At 62.1% G+C, this 15,083-nt stretch overlaps 1 protein-coding gene across 1 annotated transcript in view; it reads right to left on the reverse strand.

Annotated features, from left to right (window-relative positions):
* KIF21B (kinesin family member 21B) overlaps positions 1-15,083 on the reverse strand; it is a 40,859-nt gene that overhangs the window by 17,311 nt on the left and 8,465 nt on the right. The window contains exons 2-15 of the mRNA XM_007456163.1: positions 11,005-11,227; positions 10,563-10,745; positions 8,194-8,343; positions 7,975-8,109; positions 7,553-7,720; positions 7,148-7,263; positions 6,488-6,683; positions 5,296-5,485; positions 4,434-4,497; positions 4,154-4,354; positions 3,733-3,814; positions 3,360-3,453; positions 2,415-2,606; positions 345-544 (exon numbers count right to left, since the gene is read on the reverse strand). Of these exons, the coding sequence (XP_007456225.1) occupies positions 345-544; positions 2,415-2,606; positions 3,360-3,453; positions 3,733-3,814; positions 4,154-4,354; positions 4,434-4,497; positions 5,296-5,485; positions 6,488-6,683; positions 7,148-7,263; positions 7,553-7,720; positions 7,975-8,109; positions 8,194-8,343; positions 10,563-10,745; positions 11,005-11,227 (2,194 nt within the window). The remainder of the gene's footprint in view (positions 1-344; positions 545-2,414; positions 2,607-3,359; positions 3,454-3,732; positions 3,815-4,153; positions 4,355-4,433; positions 4,498-5,295; positions 5,486-6,487; positions 6,684-7,147; positions 7,264-7,552; positions 7,721-7,974; positions 8,110-8,193; positions 8,344-10,562; positions 10,746-11,004; positions 11,228-15,083) is intronic.

The following is a 15,083-nucleotide window of genomic DNA, read 5'->3' on the forward strand; positions in this document are numbered from 1 at the left end:
GGGGGAAAGGTGCTTTCACCCTGGACAACGCACTAAGAGGACCGGGTCCAGGACCAGGATGGGGCTGAAACAGGCAATGTCTCGTGTGTCAAGACAAGCAGCCACGCTGACGGCAACGATTATTTTTAACACAGTAAGTGGGTCTGAAACTACACCCCTGCCCCCCCAGCCCCCTTGCGACGCCTTCATCTCGGCCCCGCCCCCACTCACCCCAGCCCCGCCCCTACCTAGGCTTTCTTCATCTCAGCCCCGGCCCCGCCCCCGCTCCCCCCTCGGCCCCGCCCCCCTCCCACCTCGGCCACGCCCCGCTCCCACCTCGGCCACGCCCCCGCCCCGGGCCCCACCTTGGCCTTCTTCATCTCGGCCACCTCAGCCTGCAGCTTCCTGAGCTCCCTCTCGTGGCGAGACTGGCTCTTGAGCAGCCGCGCGTGCTCCTTCTGCGCGGCCTGCAGCTTCTGCAGGTCCCGGTTCATCTCCCGCAGCCTCTTCTCATAGTCCGCCTTGATCTTGTTGGCTTTCTCCTCCGTGTAGCACTCCATGGTACCTGCGTGCAGCGGGGCAGGGTCTGCGCAGGTCCCTGGACCCCACGGGCTCCAGGGTCGGCGCGTGACGAGGGCGAGTCACAGCCTCCTCCGCCCGTTCCTTCGTGTGAACGAGGAGGGGCTCACACTAGACACCCAAGGGCATCCTAGGGACCCTGAAGGGTGATTTCATCCTGAGATCTCCGAGTCCCTGCCCGTCAGCTTGCCATGAGGGGCCTGAGGATCACTCCCGCGGGCTCAGTTCTGACCCGCGATGGGAGGAAAGGGCCGGGACCAGTGGGAAGGGGAAGAGCGAGCAAGAGAAGACAGAGAGCGTGGGCTCGGGCAGAAGGAGCGACCTGGTTCTCCAACCCTGACCTTTCCTACCTGAACTGCCAACGTCTAAGAGACACGACGAAGTAGCAGGTGCAAACCCACCTCCTCGACCTCCACCCCCTCACCCAGCAGTCCTCCCCATCTCAGTATCTCATCACGTCCTTCCAGAAGCTCCCTCCCTGGAGGCGTCTTTGGCTCCCTTCTCTTAATCCCCCATCAACCAATCAACAAAGGCTGTCATTTCCACCTTCAGAATGGATCTGGAATACGACCACTTCTCACTTCCTCCTGTCCAAACCATCTCTCACCAGGACCTTTGTAAGAGTTTCCTAACTGGTCTCAAGCTTCCACTTTTGCTTCCCTGCACAGCAGCCAAAGCAACCTTGCCAGAATGCTTTCAAAATTTACATCACAGGGCTTCCCTGGTGGCGCAGTGGTTGAGAGTCTGCCTCCCGATGCAGGGGACGCGGGTTCGTGCCCCGGTCCGGGAAGATCCCACGTGCCGCGGAGCGGCTGGGCCCGTGAGCCATGGCCGCTGAGCCTGCGCGTCCGGAGCCTGTGCTCCGCAACGGGAGAGGCCACAGCAGTGAGAGGCCCGCGTACCGCAAAAAAAAAAAAAAAAAAAAAAAAAAATACATCACACCCCTTAAACCCCCACACTTCCCATGTCTCTCAGAGAATAAGACAAAAATCCTTAAAATGACTGACACACCTGGTCTGACATGTCTCCTCTGATCTCCTTGACGGCTAGTGTCCCCTCTCACCGTGCTCCAGCCATCGGGGCCCTCGTCATGCCACCAACACGCCTGGTGCACGCCTGCCTCGGGGCCTTGGTATCTTCTGTTCCCTCTGCCTGCAATGCTCTTCCCCTCACTCATTCTCTCCAGCACTGTCTCACCTCCTTCAAGTCTTTGCTCAGATGCCAGCTTCTCAGCAAAGTCTCCCACGACCATCCTTCTCAACACGCCCACCCCCTCCCCAGCACACCTTGCCCCCTTCCCTGCTGCATTCTTCCATGACACTTATCACCCCCTGACATGCTATAGGATCTACCACTTATCTTATTTACGTCTGTCTCTCCCCACTAGAACGTGCGTTCCAAAATCTCTAGCATCTAGAACAAGGACCGCTCTGCAAGACGCACTCAATGCATGTTTGCTGAGTAAGTGAACGATGAGTGGATGAGTGAGTGAGTCATGGGATGAAGGGGCTGAGAGCCATGTAAGGAAGATAACATTGTGAGAAGCCGACTTGTAAATGTGATCAAAGGAAACACCGAAGGAGCAAAGGCTGAGGGAGTTCACCTTCATGGGCCTGGAGTCAGGATTCCAATACTTAAGGCGATGGTAAAAATAATAGAAATGATAAACTGAGAACGTAGCAAAGGGACCAGAGTTGGACACAAGAACTTTCTGTGGGTCTAAGTGCACACAGTTCAAGGTCAGAATGCCCCGCCCAGAGGCCCAGGTAACCCGGTGGTGCCCTTCTGACGGGGAGGGGCCCGGGGAGGGTGTGTGTGGCGGGTACGGGGCGGGGCTTCGTGGGGCGGGGCCTCACTGAGGTTCTGCAGCACGCGGTCCCGCTCCAGCTGCGTGTCCCGGATCTTGTTCTGCAACAGGATCAGCTTCTCCTCGTACTGGTGCTTGAGCGTCTGGAGCCGCCGCTGGCTGTTCTCCAGCTCGTCAATCAACTTCTGCTTGATTTCGATCTCGCACGTCAGGTCGGCCAGGTCAGCCTGGTAGTTCACCTCTGTGGGGGCAGAGACAGGCTGGACCGGGGGCCGGGAGCCAGGGGCGTGGTGGAGGGGACGGGCCTTCCCCTGGCCAGCCGTGACCACTCAGTGACCAGTGGCGAGAGGAAGTGACACATCACATGGTGGGAAGGTGCTGCCAGGTGGCAACACCCTTAAAGAGCTGCCCGGGAAGTGCGGGCCTGGGCCGGGGAGCTGGGGGGTGGGGGTGGGGGGAACCAGGCGTCCCACCCACCTCTGCTGCGCCCCAGAAGCTGATGCCCACTCGCGTGGACGACCTGGGAGCCAGCAGGGCTGAAGGAGGGAGAGGACCCAGAACAGCCAGCAGGACTCAGGGTCGGAGCAGAGCTGAGGGACACACGTCCCGTACAGAGGAGTGGGCTGCAGACCAGCCAGACCTAGGCCCAAGGCCCAGCTCTGCGTCTCCCACACCGGGGGAGGCCACCAACACTCGTGAGCTTGCTCTTCAGTGGCGACAAAGGGAGGAGACCGAACACCTCCGTCCGGGGTGGCTGTGAGGATGAGAGGCCAGGCCCGTGAAGGGCAGAGCCCACCTCAGTGCCCGGCACCCGCGGGCGCTCGGGGACAGCTTGCTGCTGCCATCGCGTCCCTGCTGTCTCTGCTACTACTGGTTTCACGTCTGAGCTCGGCCGCGACACCCGCTGCCACAGCAGTTTCTCTGCGCCTGCGTGGCAGGCAGCCCCGCCCAGGAGCACGCACGCACGCACGCACGCACGCACGCACGCACGCACCCTTGTCCTCGGGGTCGGAGTCCGAGTCCACCAGGCTCTCCTCGCTGCCCGAGTCCTCGTCCTCACGGCCGCTCTCCTCTGGCTCCTCGTCCTCCTGGGCACCAGGCGCCGTCAGGAGGGTGGGGAGTGGGGGCGGCGCGGTGCAGGGGGGGCCTCCCACCCCCGCCTCCCAACAGCCTGGGCAGAGCCCCGCTGTGGAAGCCTCCCGCCCCCATCCCCCAGCTGGGAGGAGGGGCTGAAGGATGGACGTCACCATGGTGGCCAGTCAGACAGCGCGAGGCATAGGGAACCCCTCCCCGGCGTAAGGACTTCATGGGGAGCCGCACCCCGGCAGGGACATGGGGGCGGCCCGAGGTGGGCGGGGGACCCTCACCTCCTCGGCCTCATTGTCATCGGTCTCCTCGCTGTTCTCCTGTTGGAGTTTTGCCCTCTTTTTGAAGGCTTCCTTCTCTGGGCTGCCCAGGAGTGAAGGGGGGACCGGTTAGGGGACTGACCTGCCTTCAGTGTGTGGGTGAGGCGGGGGGGGGGCAAGAGCGCCTCGTCCCTAGGGCCCTGTATGGGCTGGGCTCCGGTTCTGCAGGGATCCACTGCTCTCCCCTGGCCCCCAACTCAGGAGGAACCCTGGGTGGACCCCACCCTCCCTCTCCTCGGGGAAAGCCCAGCGTCAGAGGAAGGTGGGAGGCTTCTGCCCACGAACGAGACCCGCCCACTGGGTCCCCAGGTCACCCGGGGTACGTACAGCCCCTGCTGGGCACAGGGACCTGGGGGCCGCCTCGGGGGGAGCCTCCCCTCACCTCTTTCTCCGCTGCCTGACTTCCTTCTTCTTGAGCCTCTCCAGGTCCTGCTTGGCTCGGCGGATGACCTCAGCGGCGTCCTCCATGGAGCCGGTCGGGACGACCGGGGACGCGCCCAGGGAGCAGGGACCCCGGGTCGAGGCCCGAGAGAGGCTGCGACGCAGGGACTCGTTCATGGCCTCGCTCTCCAGGAGCTTGGTCCTGCGGAAGGGAGGGTGGGGGGCGGGTGAGTGGCACTGCCTGGGCCCCCGGGCGCCCAGGTGCGCAGGGGCTCACTCACCGCAGGTCCTCAATCTCCCGGATGTAGTTCTGGATCAGAGCGCCGATGGCCTCGCTGCCGTCTCCTGAGGGGGTGGCAGGGAGGAAGGACAGTGAAGGTAATAAGTACAGCGAGGACCTTAGCTCCAAGCTGGTGGCCTTGTATCAGTGCCTCCTCCAACAGGGCCTTTTTCAAGGAGGGATCTATCAAAGAGGGACTTGTCTGTGGGCGCAGAGACACACGGGCGCAGCTGCTAACAGCGAGACTGGAAACAAGCAAATATCCATCGATAAAGGCTGTTATGATAAATTATTCGTCGCCATCACATATGGAACACTGTGCCGCTGAAGAGAAGTAGGCTTGTATGTTTTTAACACGGAAAGATCCCGGGACTTCCCTGGTGGCGCAGTGGTTAAGAATCCGCCTGCCGATGCAGGGGACACGGGTTCGATCCCCGGTTTGAGGAGATCCCACATGCCGCAGAGCAACGAAGCCCGTGCGCCACAACTGTGGAGCCTGCGCTCTAGAGCCCGCGTGCCACAACTACGGAAGCCCGTGCGCCTAGAGCCCATGCTCCGCAACAAGAGAAGCCACCGTGATGAGAAGCCCACGCACCGCAACAAAACCTAGCCCCCGCTCACCGCAACTACAGAAAGCCCGCGCACAGCAGCGAAGACCCAATGCAGCCAAAAATAATTTTAAAAAAATACAGAAAGATCCCTATGGCGTAATGCTACCTGGAAAGGGAGTCAGAGGACAGTACATATGATCGCATTTTCAGAGAAAGAAAACGCCGCCCTGCACGCCCCACGTCCCGGGCTGGGTGGGGGGCGGAGGGCCCAGCCCACCCGCGCCCGGAGCCAGCCTGGCACTCCTGACTCACCGGCCTTGGCCAGGAGCAGGTTGGCCTCCTGGCTCATGAGCTGTGTGACACGGCTGTTGATGGCGTCGATGGCCTCCTGCATGGCCTTGACCCGCAAGCGCAGCACCCCGTTCTCCTTCTGCAGCATCGCGTTCTCCCGGAACAGGTCACTGTAGCCTTCGGCGCCATCCTCCCCGATCACCCTCTTGCCCTGGGAGGAGGGGCGGGGCGAGGGGTCAGGGGCCTCCCAGCGCTCAGAAACCTGCCGTGGCCCAAATGACAACAAAAAGTCCACATTTTGTGACCAGCCACTGCAGGCCACAGTGTTCTCACTCCATCTCCCTCTCTACTGCTCACCTTCCCGTCTCCCCAGACACGAACCCGAGGGTCGGAACCCGAAGGGCCCCGGTGGGTGGCACGAAGGAGGACGGCAGTCTGGGTGTGAGACTACAGGGAGGGATGGAGATTGGAGCACAGAGTCGCCCTCAGTCTAAAAGGCGCAGCCACTTGGGCCACTCCAGCCAGCTCGGCGCCAGATCGTTACATCTTCAGATTTTTAAAGGAAAACAGAAACTCCCTGATTTTCAGAAAGCATGACAACTACGTTGCATTCTTTTAAAGCAAAAGGCGAGTCAAACCAAAACCCACTTGTGGGCTAGGTTAGGGCCAGGGGCCACAGCTGGTGACTTTTGCCTTAGTCACATAGAATGGGACGCACCCCCAAAGGCACTCATTTTTCCTGTCTCTGTTCCTTTGCACGTGGCTTGTTGGCGTCCTAGGACACCTGCTCCACTTCCTTTTGCTGGTATCTCATTCATTCCTCAAGATCCATATAAAAGGTCCCCTCCTCCATGAGGCCCTCCCTGACCACCTGAGCAAGGAGGGCCAACCCTCTCCTGCAGCATCCCCCAGGCACGCTGGACCACTCACGTGGTCCCCATCAACTCTCCTCACTCTGTGCCGCAGCCTAGAGTCCTACCTGGTCCAACACGGCATATTCAGCAGACGGGAAACCCCAGCAGAGCGTCTGCCCTACACATGAGATCTATGCAACCAGGGGTGTGCTCTCTCTTCTCTTATATTCTAAGCCCTGAGGGCTCCGACTTCGTATGCGCAGGTCACCCACCAGGTGAGCCCGGCACTGGGCGCCGCGGCTGGCACATGGCGATGCCCAGGGCGCGGGAAGGCTGGGGTGTGGGGCGGGCCCGCTCACCGCCTTGTACTCCATCAGCTCCATCTGCAGGCGCGCGATCTCGGCCCGCAGCGCGCTGAGCTGCTGGCTGGCCTTGTCCTGGTTCACCACCACCTTGTTCTTGATGTTACGGGCTCGGTTGGCGTATTTGAGCGTGTTGAGCGTCTCCATGAAGTCCCGGTCAGAGGGGCTCACGCAGGCGATCATGATGGTCTGGCTGGGGAGCATGGGGGAGTGGGGTGGGGAGTGAGGGATGAGGGCATGGCCGGCCCAGGAGCATCACTTCAGAGCAGATCCCGCTCCTGCCTGGAAGCCCTAAGGACCTGGGCAGAACCTGGGACGTGGGGATCCGGACTACCTGGCCCAGGTTTCCACTCCAACAGTGGTGACCACAGCGAGGGAGGCCGTGATGTGTCATCGCCGAAATCATGGCCCTTTGTGTGTCCTTAGTGCCCCCGTCTATTTTCCCCTTTGGGCTCTAGCACCTCCTTTAGGACTATCCCTCCCTGCTGTGCAGGCGAGAAAGCTGGGTCCGACCGTAGTGGCCGACGGGCACCTCGAGGCCTGTGGCCCACAGGGGCGGGAGGGCCCCCTGTCCACTGGGCCTCCTGGCTCCAACCCTCCCACCAGTGTGCCCCTGCGCCTTCACCCCTGCCCCTCCCTGGGGTGGTGGGCAGGTACCTGTTGCCGCCCAGCGAGTCCTGGAGGAGCCGGGTGAGCTTGGAGTCCCTGTAGGGCACGTGCACCACTTTCTTGCTCTGGTCCCCCAAGGCGCTGATCACGTTTCCCAAGGCCAGCTGCGGGAGACAGGCAGCGCTCGCTCGAGAGCACCCAGGGAGGGAGGGGGGTGGGACCAGCGACTCGTGAGCCGCAGGACCTGCCCTGCTGACCCCAGCAGCTCTCAGGCTCCCTGAGGGTTTAAAGGCAGATGTGTGATGGTTGGTGACGTCAGGCAGTCGGAGACAGGGGTAGGGGGAAGGTCCAGAGGCCCAACAGTAGTGACATATGGGGCTCCGGCCAGTAGCCGGCCCAAGGTGGGCCTGGTTAGGGTCTGAGGCTGAGCCGTGCTGGCCGCCGCGTGCCTACCAGGCCACAGTTGATGGAGATGCCCTCCTTGGCCCGCTCGCCTGTGGCCCCCGTCCGCTTCAGCCGCTCTGAGCCGGCCAGGTCCACAAAGTGAAACTTGGCGGTGAGCGTCTCATACTCGCCCGAGGGAGCGGTGCCGTCGGGAAGCCCGGTCACGGCCTCGTTCACCTGCAGGGAAGCGGGCGTGTGACTCCCGGCCCCCGCCCACCTTGGGCTTCTCTGCTTGCAGCCCCTGCCCTCGGGATTCGGGGTGCAGCGTGGCTGGGGGGCTCACACACACAGCGCATCTGACTGCGTGCACGTGCCGGTTCTCCCCGCCCGAGAAAAAGAAAGGTCCGCAAGCCGGCAGGGTGAGCCCGAACCCCCAGAGCCCGGGCTCCGTGCCCACACCGCCCTCCGACACGCCGCCGCGGGCTCCTCACCAGGTCGGGCCGGGTGCACAGGCGCATCTGGCACACATGGATGGTGAAGATGGCGTGGGAGCGGGAGCTCTGCACGTTCATCTGGGTGCTGGCCGTGGTGCGCGACAGGGCGCCCTGCTTCAGGCACTGGATCAGCTAGGGAGGGTAGACGTGAGGACCAGCTGGCTGCAAAGCCCGGCCCCCGGCCCCCAGCCCCCGGGCGGCTCCTCAGATGCTCACCTCCTCCTGGGAGCTGACGAGGCGGGAGGTGACGCCCGTGGTGTAGATGCCGCCGTTGGCGTCCTCGTGGATCTTGATGTTGGACCTGCGGTGGCGGGCGTCAGGGTCGCGGGCGCTGTCGAAGAGGTCGAGGATCTCCTCGTTGTAGAGCTGTGCGGGCGGAAGACAGCTGCTGGGTGCAGGTGGGTGCGGAGGGGCCCTCGGGGCTCTCTCTCATGTCACAGGCCAGCTCTGCTTTGCAGGTGTGGAAACCAGGCTCTGGGAGGCGACCTGGCCATCCCCGGTCCTCTCTGGCCTCTGGCTCCGGGATCTTTCCCCTGGACAGCGTAGGGCAGCTGGGCCCCGGTGAGAGCTATCCTGAGAGCCCTTCCACTCCCCAAGGAAGTGGCACCCAGCGCTCAGCCCTGGTGGGGGGCTAAGGACCTGGTGGGGACAAGGGGACTCGAGTCCTCACGTGGACGAACAGCATGTGACCGTGGTTGGGGCAGAGCCTGGGATGTTACAGGGCGGGAAAGGGGGGCGGGGGTGTGGCTCCAGGAGGGAGGGGGGTGGAACTCAGTGGAGAGCTGAGCAGCGCCCTATCCTATCCCTATGGTCCCTGGGGGCTGAAGAGAGTGGTCTGGGGACGCCACCATGGGAGGTGGCCTGGCCGGGAGCAGCACCCCATTTCAGAGGGTCTCAGGCTTGCAGACTCTTGTGTTTGGAGTTGCCGGCAGGGAAAGTTTCACCTGCTGGCATTTTCACCATGAGGGGGCTGGGGCTGGAGAGCAGGAGGGATGGGGCAGCCGGTCAGCAGCCAACAGAATCCCGTGGGGGGAGGGGGCAGGCCACAGCCCTCGGACATCCGAGGCTTTGATGGGCTTAAAGGGACAGAAATACCCCACAGGAAGGGGAAGAGGAAACGGCAGGGACCGGTGCAGACGTGGGGGCCTTGGTGTCTGTCTGTCTGCTGGGACAGACGCATGGCATCATTTAACCCCTTGTGGGTCACCCTTTGGCATGGGTTTTCTAGGTACTGAACTGCTCTTTGGGGCTCTCTATGGCAAAAGGATGGAGAAAGGAAAAAACAAAGAGATGAGGAAGCTTATAGAAATACACAGCATAGGACACGCATACACACAAACACATATACAGACACACACAGACACACACACATACGCACACATATACCTACACACATACACAGACACACACATATACACATGCCTACACACAAACACAAACATGCACCTACACACATCTACGCATACATATACACACGAACACGTACACGCAGACACACGCACATGCCTACACACACACACACATACACATATATGCACATATACACACACAGAGGCCGACTCTATCAGAAGCAAAAGTCCAGAAGAATGAAGAGAAACTCTCAAGTCTACAGTACAGGTCCCCTAAGGGGAAAGCAGCCACGCTGCAGGCCCAGGAAGGAGCCACGCTGGGGCCGGGGTCAGGGGGCGTGGCGGTGGGGGTAACACAAGACCTGGGGAGGGCTGGGGCCACATCTCTCCCCCCGAGGACAACCTGGGTGCAGTCTGAGCCCAGGGTGGCTCCACACCCAGCAAACGTCCCAGGGCCGGGGGTCCGTGAGCTGGAGTATGGACACTGGGAACTGGAGCTGCCCGGTCCAGGTGTGCTAGAGCAGGAGCCTGGTGACACCGGGCCTCACGAGAAGTACCCAGGCCCACCAGCCTTCCTGTAGACGCTTCTGAGAGGCCCCTTGGCAGGCCAGAGGTCCCCTCTCCACCCCCAAAGCCCCTAGCTGCCACGGTCCCTGGGCTCGGCACCCGGACATCCTCCCAGGGAGAGGCAGGGCCAGATGCCAGAAAGGCCTCTCAGGAGGACCTTTCTGCTCTGGGGTTAGAAAAGGCTCAGAGGGTCAGGAAGGACCTCAACCAGAAAGGGGCAGGGCAGGCCGCTCTGAGGCTGGGTGGGGGGGGGCCCAGCAGAGGCCAGAAGGGGCGAGAACTAGAGTCTCACTGTGTGCTGGGCAGATGCTTCCTCATCATCCCCTGAAACCCCTAGGAAGTAGGTGTCATCACCCCCATTTTGCAGAGTGGTGAAACGACTTGCCCAAGGGCACACAACTGGTACGTGTCGGAGCTGTAATCAGTCAGGGTTTGAAGAGATCCTACAGGTTCTCACTGACTCAAGCTCCGTCTGAGGCAGGAAGCCCCTTCAGTGTCCCCCCAGGTGGCCCCCCGGCTCTGGCGGGGGTACTTCCAGCAGCGGGAACCTCATCACATGCAGATGGCTCCCTGGCTCCCCAGGCTCTTCCTGCGGCCCTGGCGGGGAAGCCCAGCTTCCAGGTCTTGCTGCCCCCGTCTCCCTCCAGCCCACCCACGAGGCCACGGTACCTCCAGGAACTGGGCGCTGACTTTGAACTCGGGCCCAGCCACACCCTGCTCCTGTGCCCGCCGCTTGCGCTCAGCGATGCCCCCGAAGAGGTGCGCGATGGCCCTCGGGATGATGCCCTGCTCCTCCTCCGCCATCGCCACGTCGAAACCGGTGCCCATAGTGTACGTCTTCCCAGCCCCCGTCTGCGTGGGCAAAGATGGAAGGAGGGTGTCACCCTGGGGGCGCCAGCGAGCCCCGGACCCTGGCTGCGTCCCACTCGTTTACCTCCCAGCCTGGGTCCCTGCCCGGCCTGGTCCCAAAGCCACAGCCAGCAGCGCAGCAGCACCCTCGGACCACAGACAAAACTGCAGCTGCGTCTCAGCTGCTCTGAGGGCGGCTCTGTCTCCCATCAGACAGGGAGCCCGGGGTAGCAGTGGCTGTAGGTGGCAGGAGGTAGCTTACCTGCCCGTAGGCCAGCACCGTGGCATTGTAGCCCTCGAAGCAGCCCTCCACGAGCCTGCTCACGCAGGTAGAATAAACCTGCTCCTGCCAGGTGTCCAGGTCGAACACAAAGTCATAGGTGAAGGCCTTGTCCTTCCCCAGGAGGACCTGCGGCTCCCCCGGGGTGACCGAGGTGCAGATGTGGCAGCCCTCAATCTTCTCTTTTGACAGCTGGGGCCGGATCCTGCCCGGGGTGGGGGGAGTCCTGGGTCAGACCCAGCTGCGGGGGGACTGCAGCCACCGTCTTCCCCGTCCTGCCACCAAGCCTCCACCCCCCCAGGCCCCTCCTGCCCCACAAGCGGGAGGATGAAGGAAGGAAACCTAGGATGGGGGCAGCTTTGTAATACTACGCTAACAATAACGGTAATGGTAACGTCAACACCCCCCAAAGTCGCAGCCGCTAACATTTTATGAGCACTCTGTGTATCCAATCTATGTTAAAGGTATTTTACCTAAATGAATTCATGTATTCGTTACCACAAACCGGCGAGGTATGTATTATTTTCCTGATTTTACAGAGGAGAAAACAGAGGTTGGGAGAGTTTAAATGACTTGCCCAGGGTTGTGTAACGGACCGTGACAGGACTGACTGACATTAAAGCACACGCTCCCAATTGGAGCGCGTGAGTCTGTCCTACAGAGCCGGGCAGAGAAGGCAGCTGGCCCCCTTCTGGGGAGGCAAAGCCCAAGACCAGGCTGGGGAAGGAAGGGCGAGGCCTGGCTGCTCCGCCCGGGGCTACGTTCCGCAGGAGACCTGCGTCTCTGCCCAGGCCTGCGGGGGCTGCAGGGATCCCCCAGCTCTGGACCCGCCCCCCCTCTACCAGATGCCGGAGGAGCAGTCTCAGGCACAAGCTCTTTCCTCTCAGGGAGCCAAGGGCGCCAGACCAGGCACAGCCCGGCAGAGCAGGTCCAGGCAAAAGTTGGAGAAAGGCAGGGACCTCCAGCAGGGGCACCAGCCACAGGAGGGGCCGCATCCCAGACCCTGGGGGCTCCCCGGTAAAGAGGAAGGGAAGCGGCATCAAGGCTAAGGGGGGGCGCAGCCTTGGACAGGGCCGCCTGCATGCGCCACCCCTTCCCCTTTTCCAAGCAGCCACGGCCGGAGGAGGTCCCCATGGCAACCAAGTGTGAGTCAGTGAGCATGCGTGTGTCGGGATTGGCGGGGAGCACCTCCTGATGCCTAAAGTAAGGCGGCGGGGGGGCCGCCTGCATGCGCCACCCCTTCCCCTTTTCCAAGCAGCCACGGCCGGAGGAGGTCCCCATGGCAACCAAGTGTGAGTCAGTGAGCATGCGTGTGTCGGGATTGGCGGGGGGGACCCCCCCAGGGCCCAAAGAAGGGGGGGGGGGGGGGGGGGAGGCTCCGAGCTCATGGGCTCACAAGGCCAGCCCCTCTGCCGGCCTCTCACAATGAGCTACTTGTCAGCAGCCCTCTCCGTAAGCCAACATTTACCAAGAGAAGAAAAGAGTGCGAGGGCCAGGCCGGCAGGCGTCCGGGACCTCGGGGCGCCTCGCTGCATAGGCGGGCCCTCCAAGCCGCCATCCTGTCCCTGTCCCCGGCTGTCCAGCCCCCGAGGCCCCTCAGAGCTGCAGGCCAGGTGAGGTGCTCACCTGGGCCTGCTACCTGCACTTTGCTGCGAGGGGGTTAAAGAGGCCGGGGGAGCAGGTGGTTAGAACCCCAGGTCCAGTTCACACCCATGGATGGTGGCCTTCCTTCAGCAGCCTTTCCCCTGAGGTGTGGACAGGTCCTCACACCATGGAGGCTGCCAGGTCCGGACGTCCAAGGAGGCTACCACCCTCTCCCCACATCCAGCTGTTCCGGGTCAGGCTGAAGTGAGAATCTAGCTTCTCAGTCTCCCCCAGACTAGTTTCTGGCTGGGAAGGGAGCTGTGGATTCCTTTCTGCACCTGCAGACCAGAAACCTGACCTGCCAGTAAGACGCCCAGGCTGCAGCGCTCCCACCTGGACCGCCGGTGGTGGCAGCCGACACGCGCGACCACACCGAGGGGGACGCTGTGGTCCCCACCGTGGATGGGGAAATAGATGGTGCCCAGCCAGTCGCAGGCAACAGGGTCTGAGCCCGGGTGGTGCGTGCTCTGCTGCTTCGATGCTCCTGTGCTTCATGTGGCTGAGGGGCAGGGCCCAGCGTGCCAGGCACTGACCTCAGAGGGGACCGGGCCTCAGGCAGGAAATCAGGAGCTTGGGCCTGGAGGACCCAGGTGTCCAGGGCTCCCAAGGGGACCAGGGGCCTGGCGGGCGGCAGCCTCTGAGGCCTCTCCAGCTCCCACAGACGCCCTCCCTGCCACGTGGGCTGCTTGCGATGGGATTTCTGGATCCGGTTCAAGCACCATTTAATTACCACAGGCAGATGGCAATGCTGGTGATTGGAGGAAATCGAATCAGGGTCCCGGGAGCCAGTGGGAGTGGGGGAGGGGAGCAGCAGCCCTGCCGGGCAGAGCCCGTTGACAAGGGACCAGCTTCTGCCCCACCCACCAGCCCCCAGACCAAGAGGGCGGCCAGAAGAGCAGCCTAGGAGACAGGGCGTAGAGGAGGGACCCCACGTGTCGCGGGGTCAGCCAGGCATTCACCCTGGGACCCTCCAGAGCCTGGCGCATCCTGGTGTGGGGTGCTCTGGAGTCAGAGAGCCAGCCCCATTCTACACACCAGTGTGCTTGGCAGGTATGATGGGTGAGTACTGCTACGCAGAGAATGGGGTACCAGCTGGGGGACAGAGGACACGGGCCCAGGATGAGTCACTAGTTACCAAAGCCACTGACCTGGATGAGGAGGGGAGTGTGTTAGTCCCAGGAATGGGCCTTGAATGAGTAACTGGAGATGGCAGCAGAGAGAACGAAGATTGCATGGATGCTTTCCACGTGCAGGTGCTGGGCCAGGCACCCGCCACGGACCACCTCACTTAAGGGAGGTGATGAGCTAGGGATTTCAACGCCCATTGTCCAGAGAGGAAAGTCGAGGCTTGAAGCAGTCGAGTCACACGCAGTAAATACAGGGAAGCTGGGAGTCTGAAGCCTGCGGCTTCTCCACTTGTCCAGCTGCCTCCTGCCCGGGAAACTCAATGTCTAGATGGATATGTAAACTCCCTCCATGCATCACCATTAGGGGCAGGAGGCAGCCGGGGGGAGTCCTACCACAGCCTCACACATGCGCCAGGCTGGGCTCCGGTGCCCAGCCTTCAAGGCACAGTCCAGAGGGGGCAGGCATCCTGGGGCGCCTGCCCACCACACCCTGCCCAGTAGAGAATCTGAACCCAGGCCCTGCAAGCAGGAGATAAAGACGGTCCCTGGACAAGCCCCTGCCCCATCCTCCTGTGGTCCAGGAGCCCCCGCTTCCTCCTGTGCCATCTGGATGACTTCTTTCCAGCTTTAACTTTCTAAGAACTCCATCGCCCTCCCCTCTGGCAGCTCCTGTCCCGGCCCCGCCTGCGGTGAGGTCACTTCTGTGGGCTGCCCTGAGAGCTAGTGGCCCTCCGCCAGCATCACCGCCCCAGATGAGGGGAAGGAGGCTGCTTCCGGCTATGCAGGGTGGCAGGATGGCAGGATGGCACCACTCCCAGCCCTGTTCCTCCCTCGGGGCGCGGGCGGGAGGTCAGGGGTGGGAACCAGGTTCCAGGGTCTTGCCAGTAAACCATGGACGCTGGGTGCTGTGGACCAGAGGCAGGGCCGGGGTGAGGTGAGTGAGGTATTCGCCTCAAGTGCAAAATTTAAGGGAACATGAAAAGAACTCAGTAATCAAGATAAATCATGATTTAATGCAATGTTTGGAAACTCACGTTGGCAAACCGTGCTGCCTGTTTTGGTCAACGTTTTGTGGACCCAACGTCCAGTATCATTTCTGTCCAGAGACCCCTCTGAATGTCACCCACGGGCACCTCACCCCGAGCCCCATCCCCCCCAAACCTCCCCCATCCCTCCTCCAGGTCCTGCACGGGGAGGGCGGGCGGACGGCCCCACTAAGAAAGGCCCGGAATCTCCCAGAACAGAGCCCGGTCTATTCGCCACTCGGCAACCCGCAGAGAGGGCGGTGGG

Source organism: Lipotes vexillifer, unplaced genomic scaffold, assembly GCF_000442215.2.
Source record: "Lipotes vexillifer unplaced genomic scaffold, Lipotes_vexillifer_v1.1 scaffold1201, whole genome shotgun sequence".
NCBI classification, from domain to species: domain Eukaryota; kingdom Metazoa; phylum Chordata; class Mammalia; order Artiodactyla; family Lipotidae; genus Lipotes; species Lipotes vexillifer.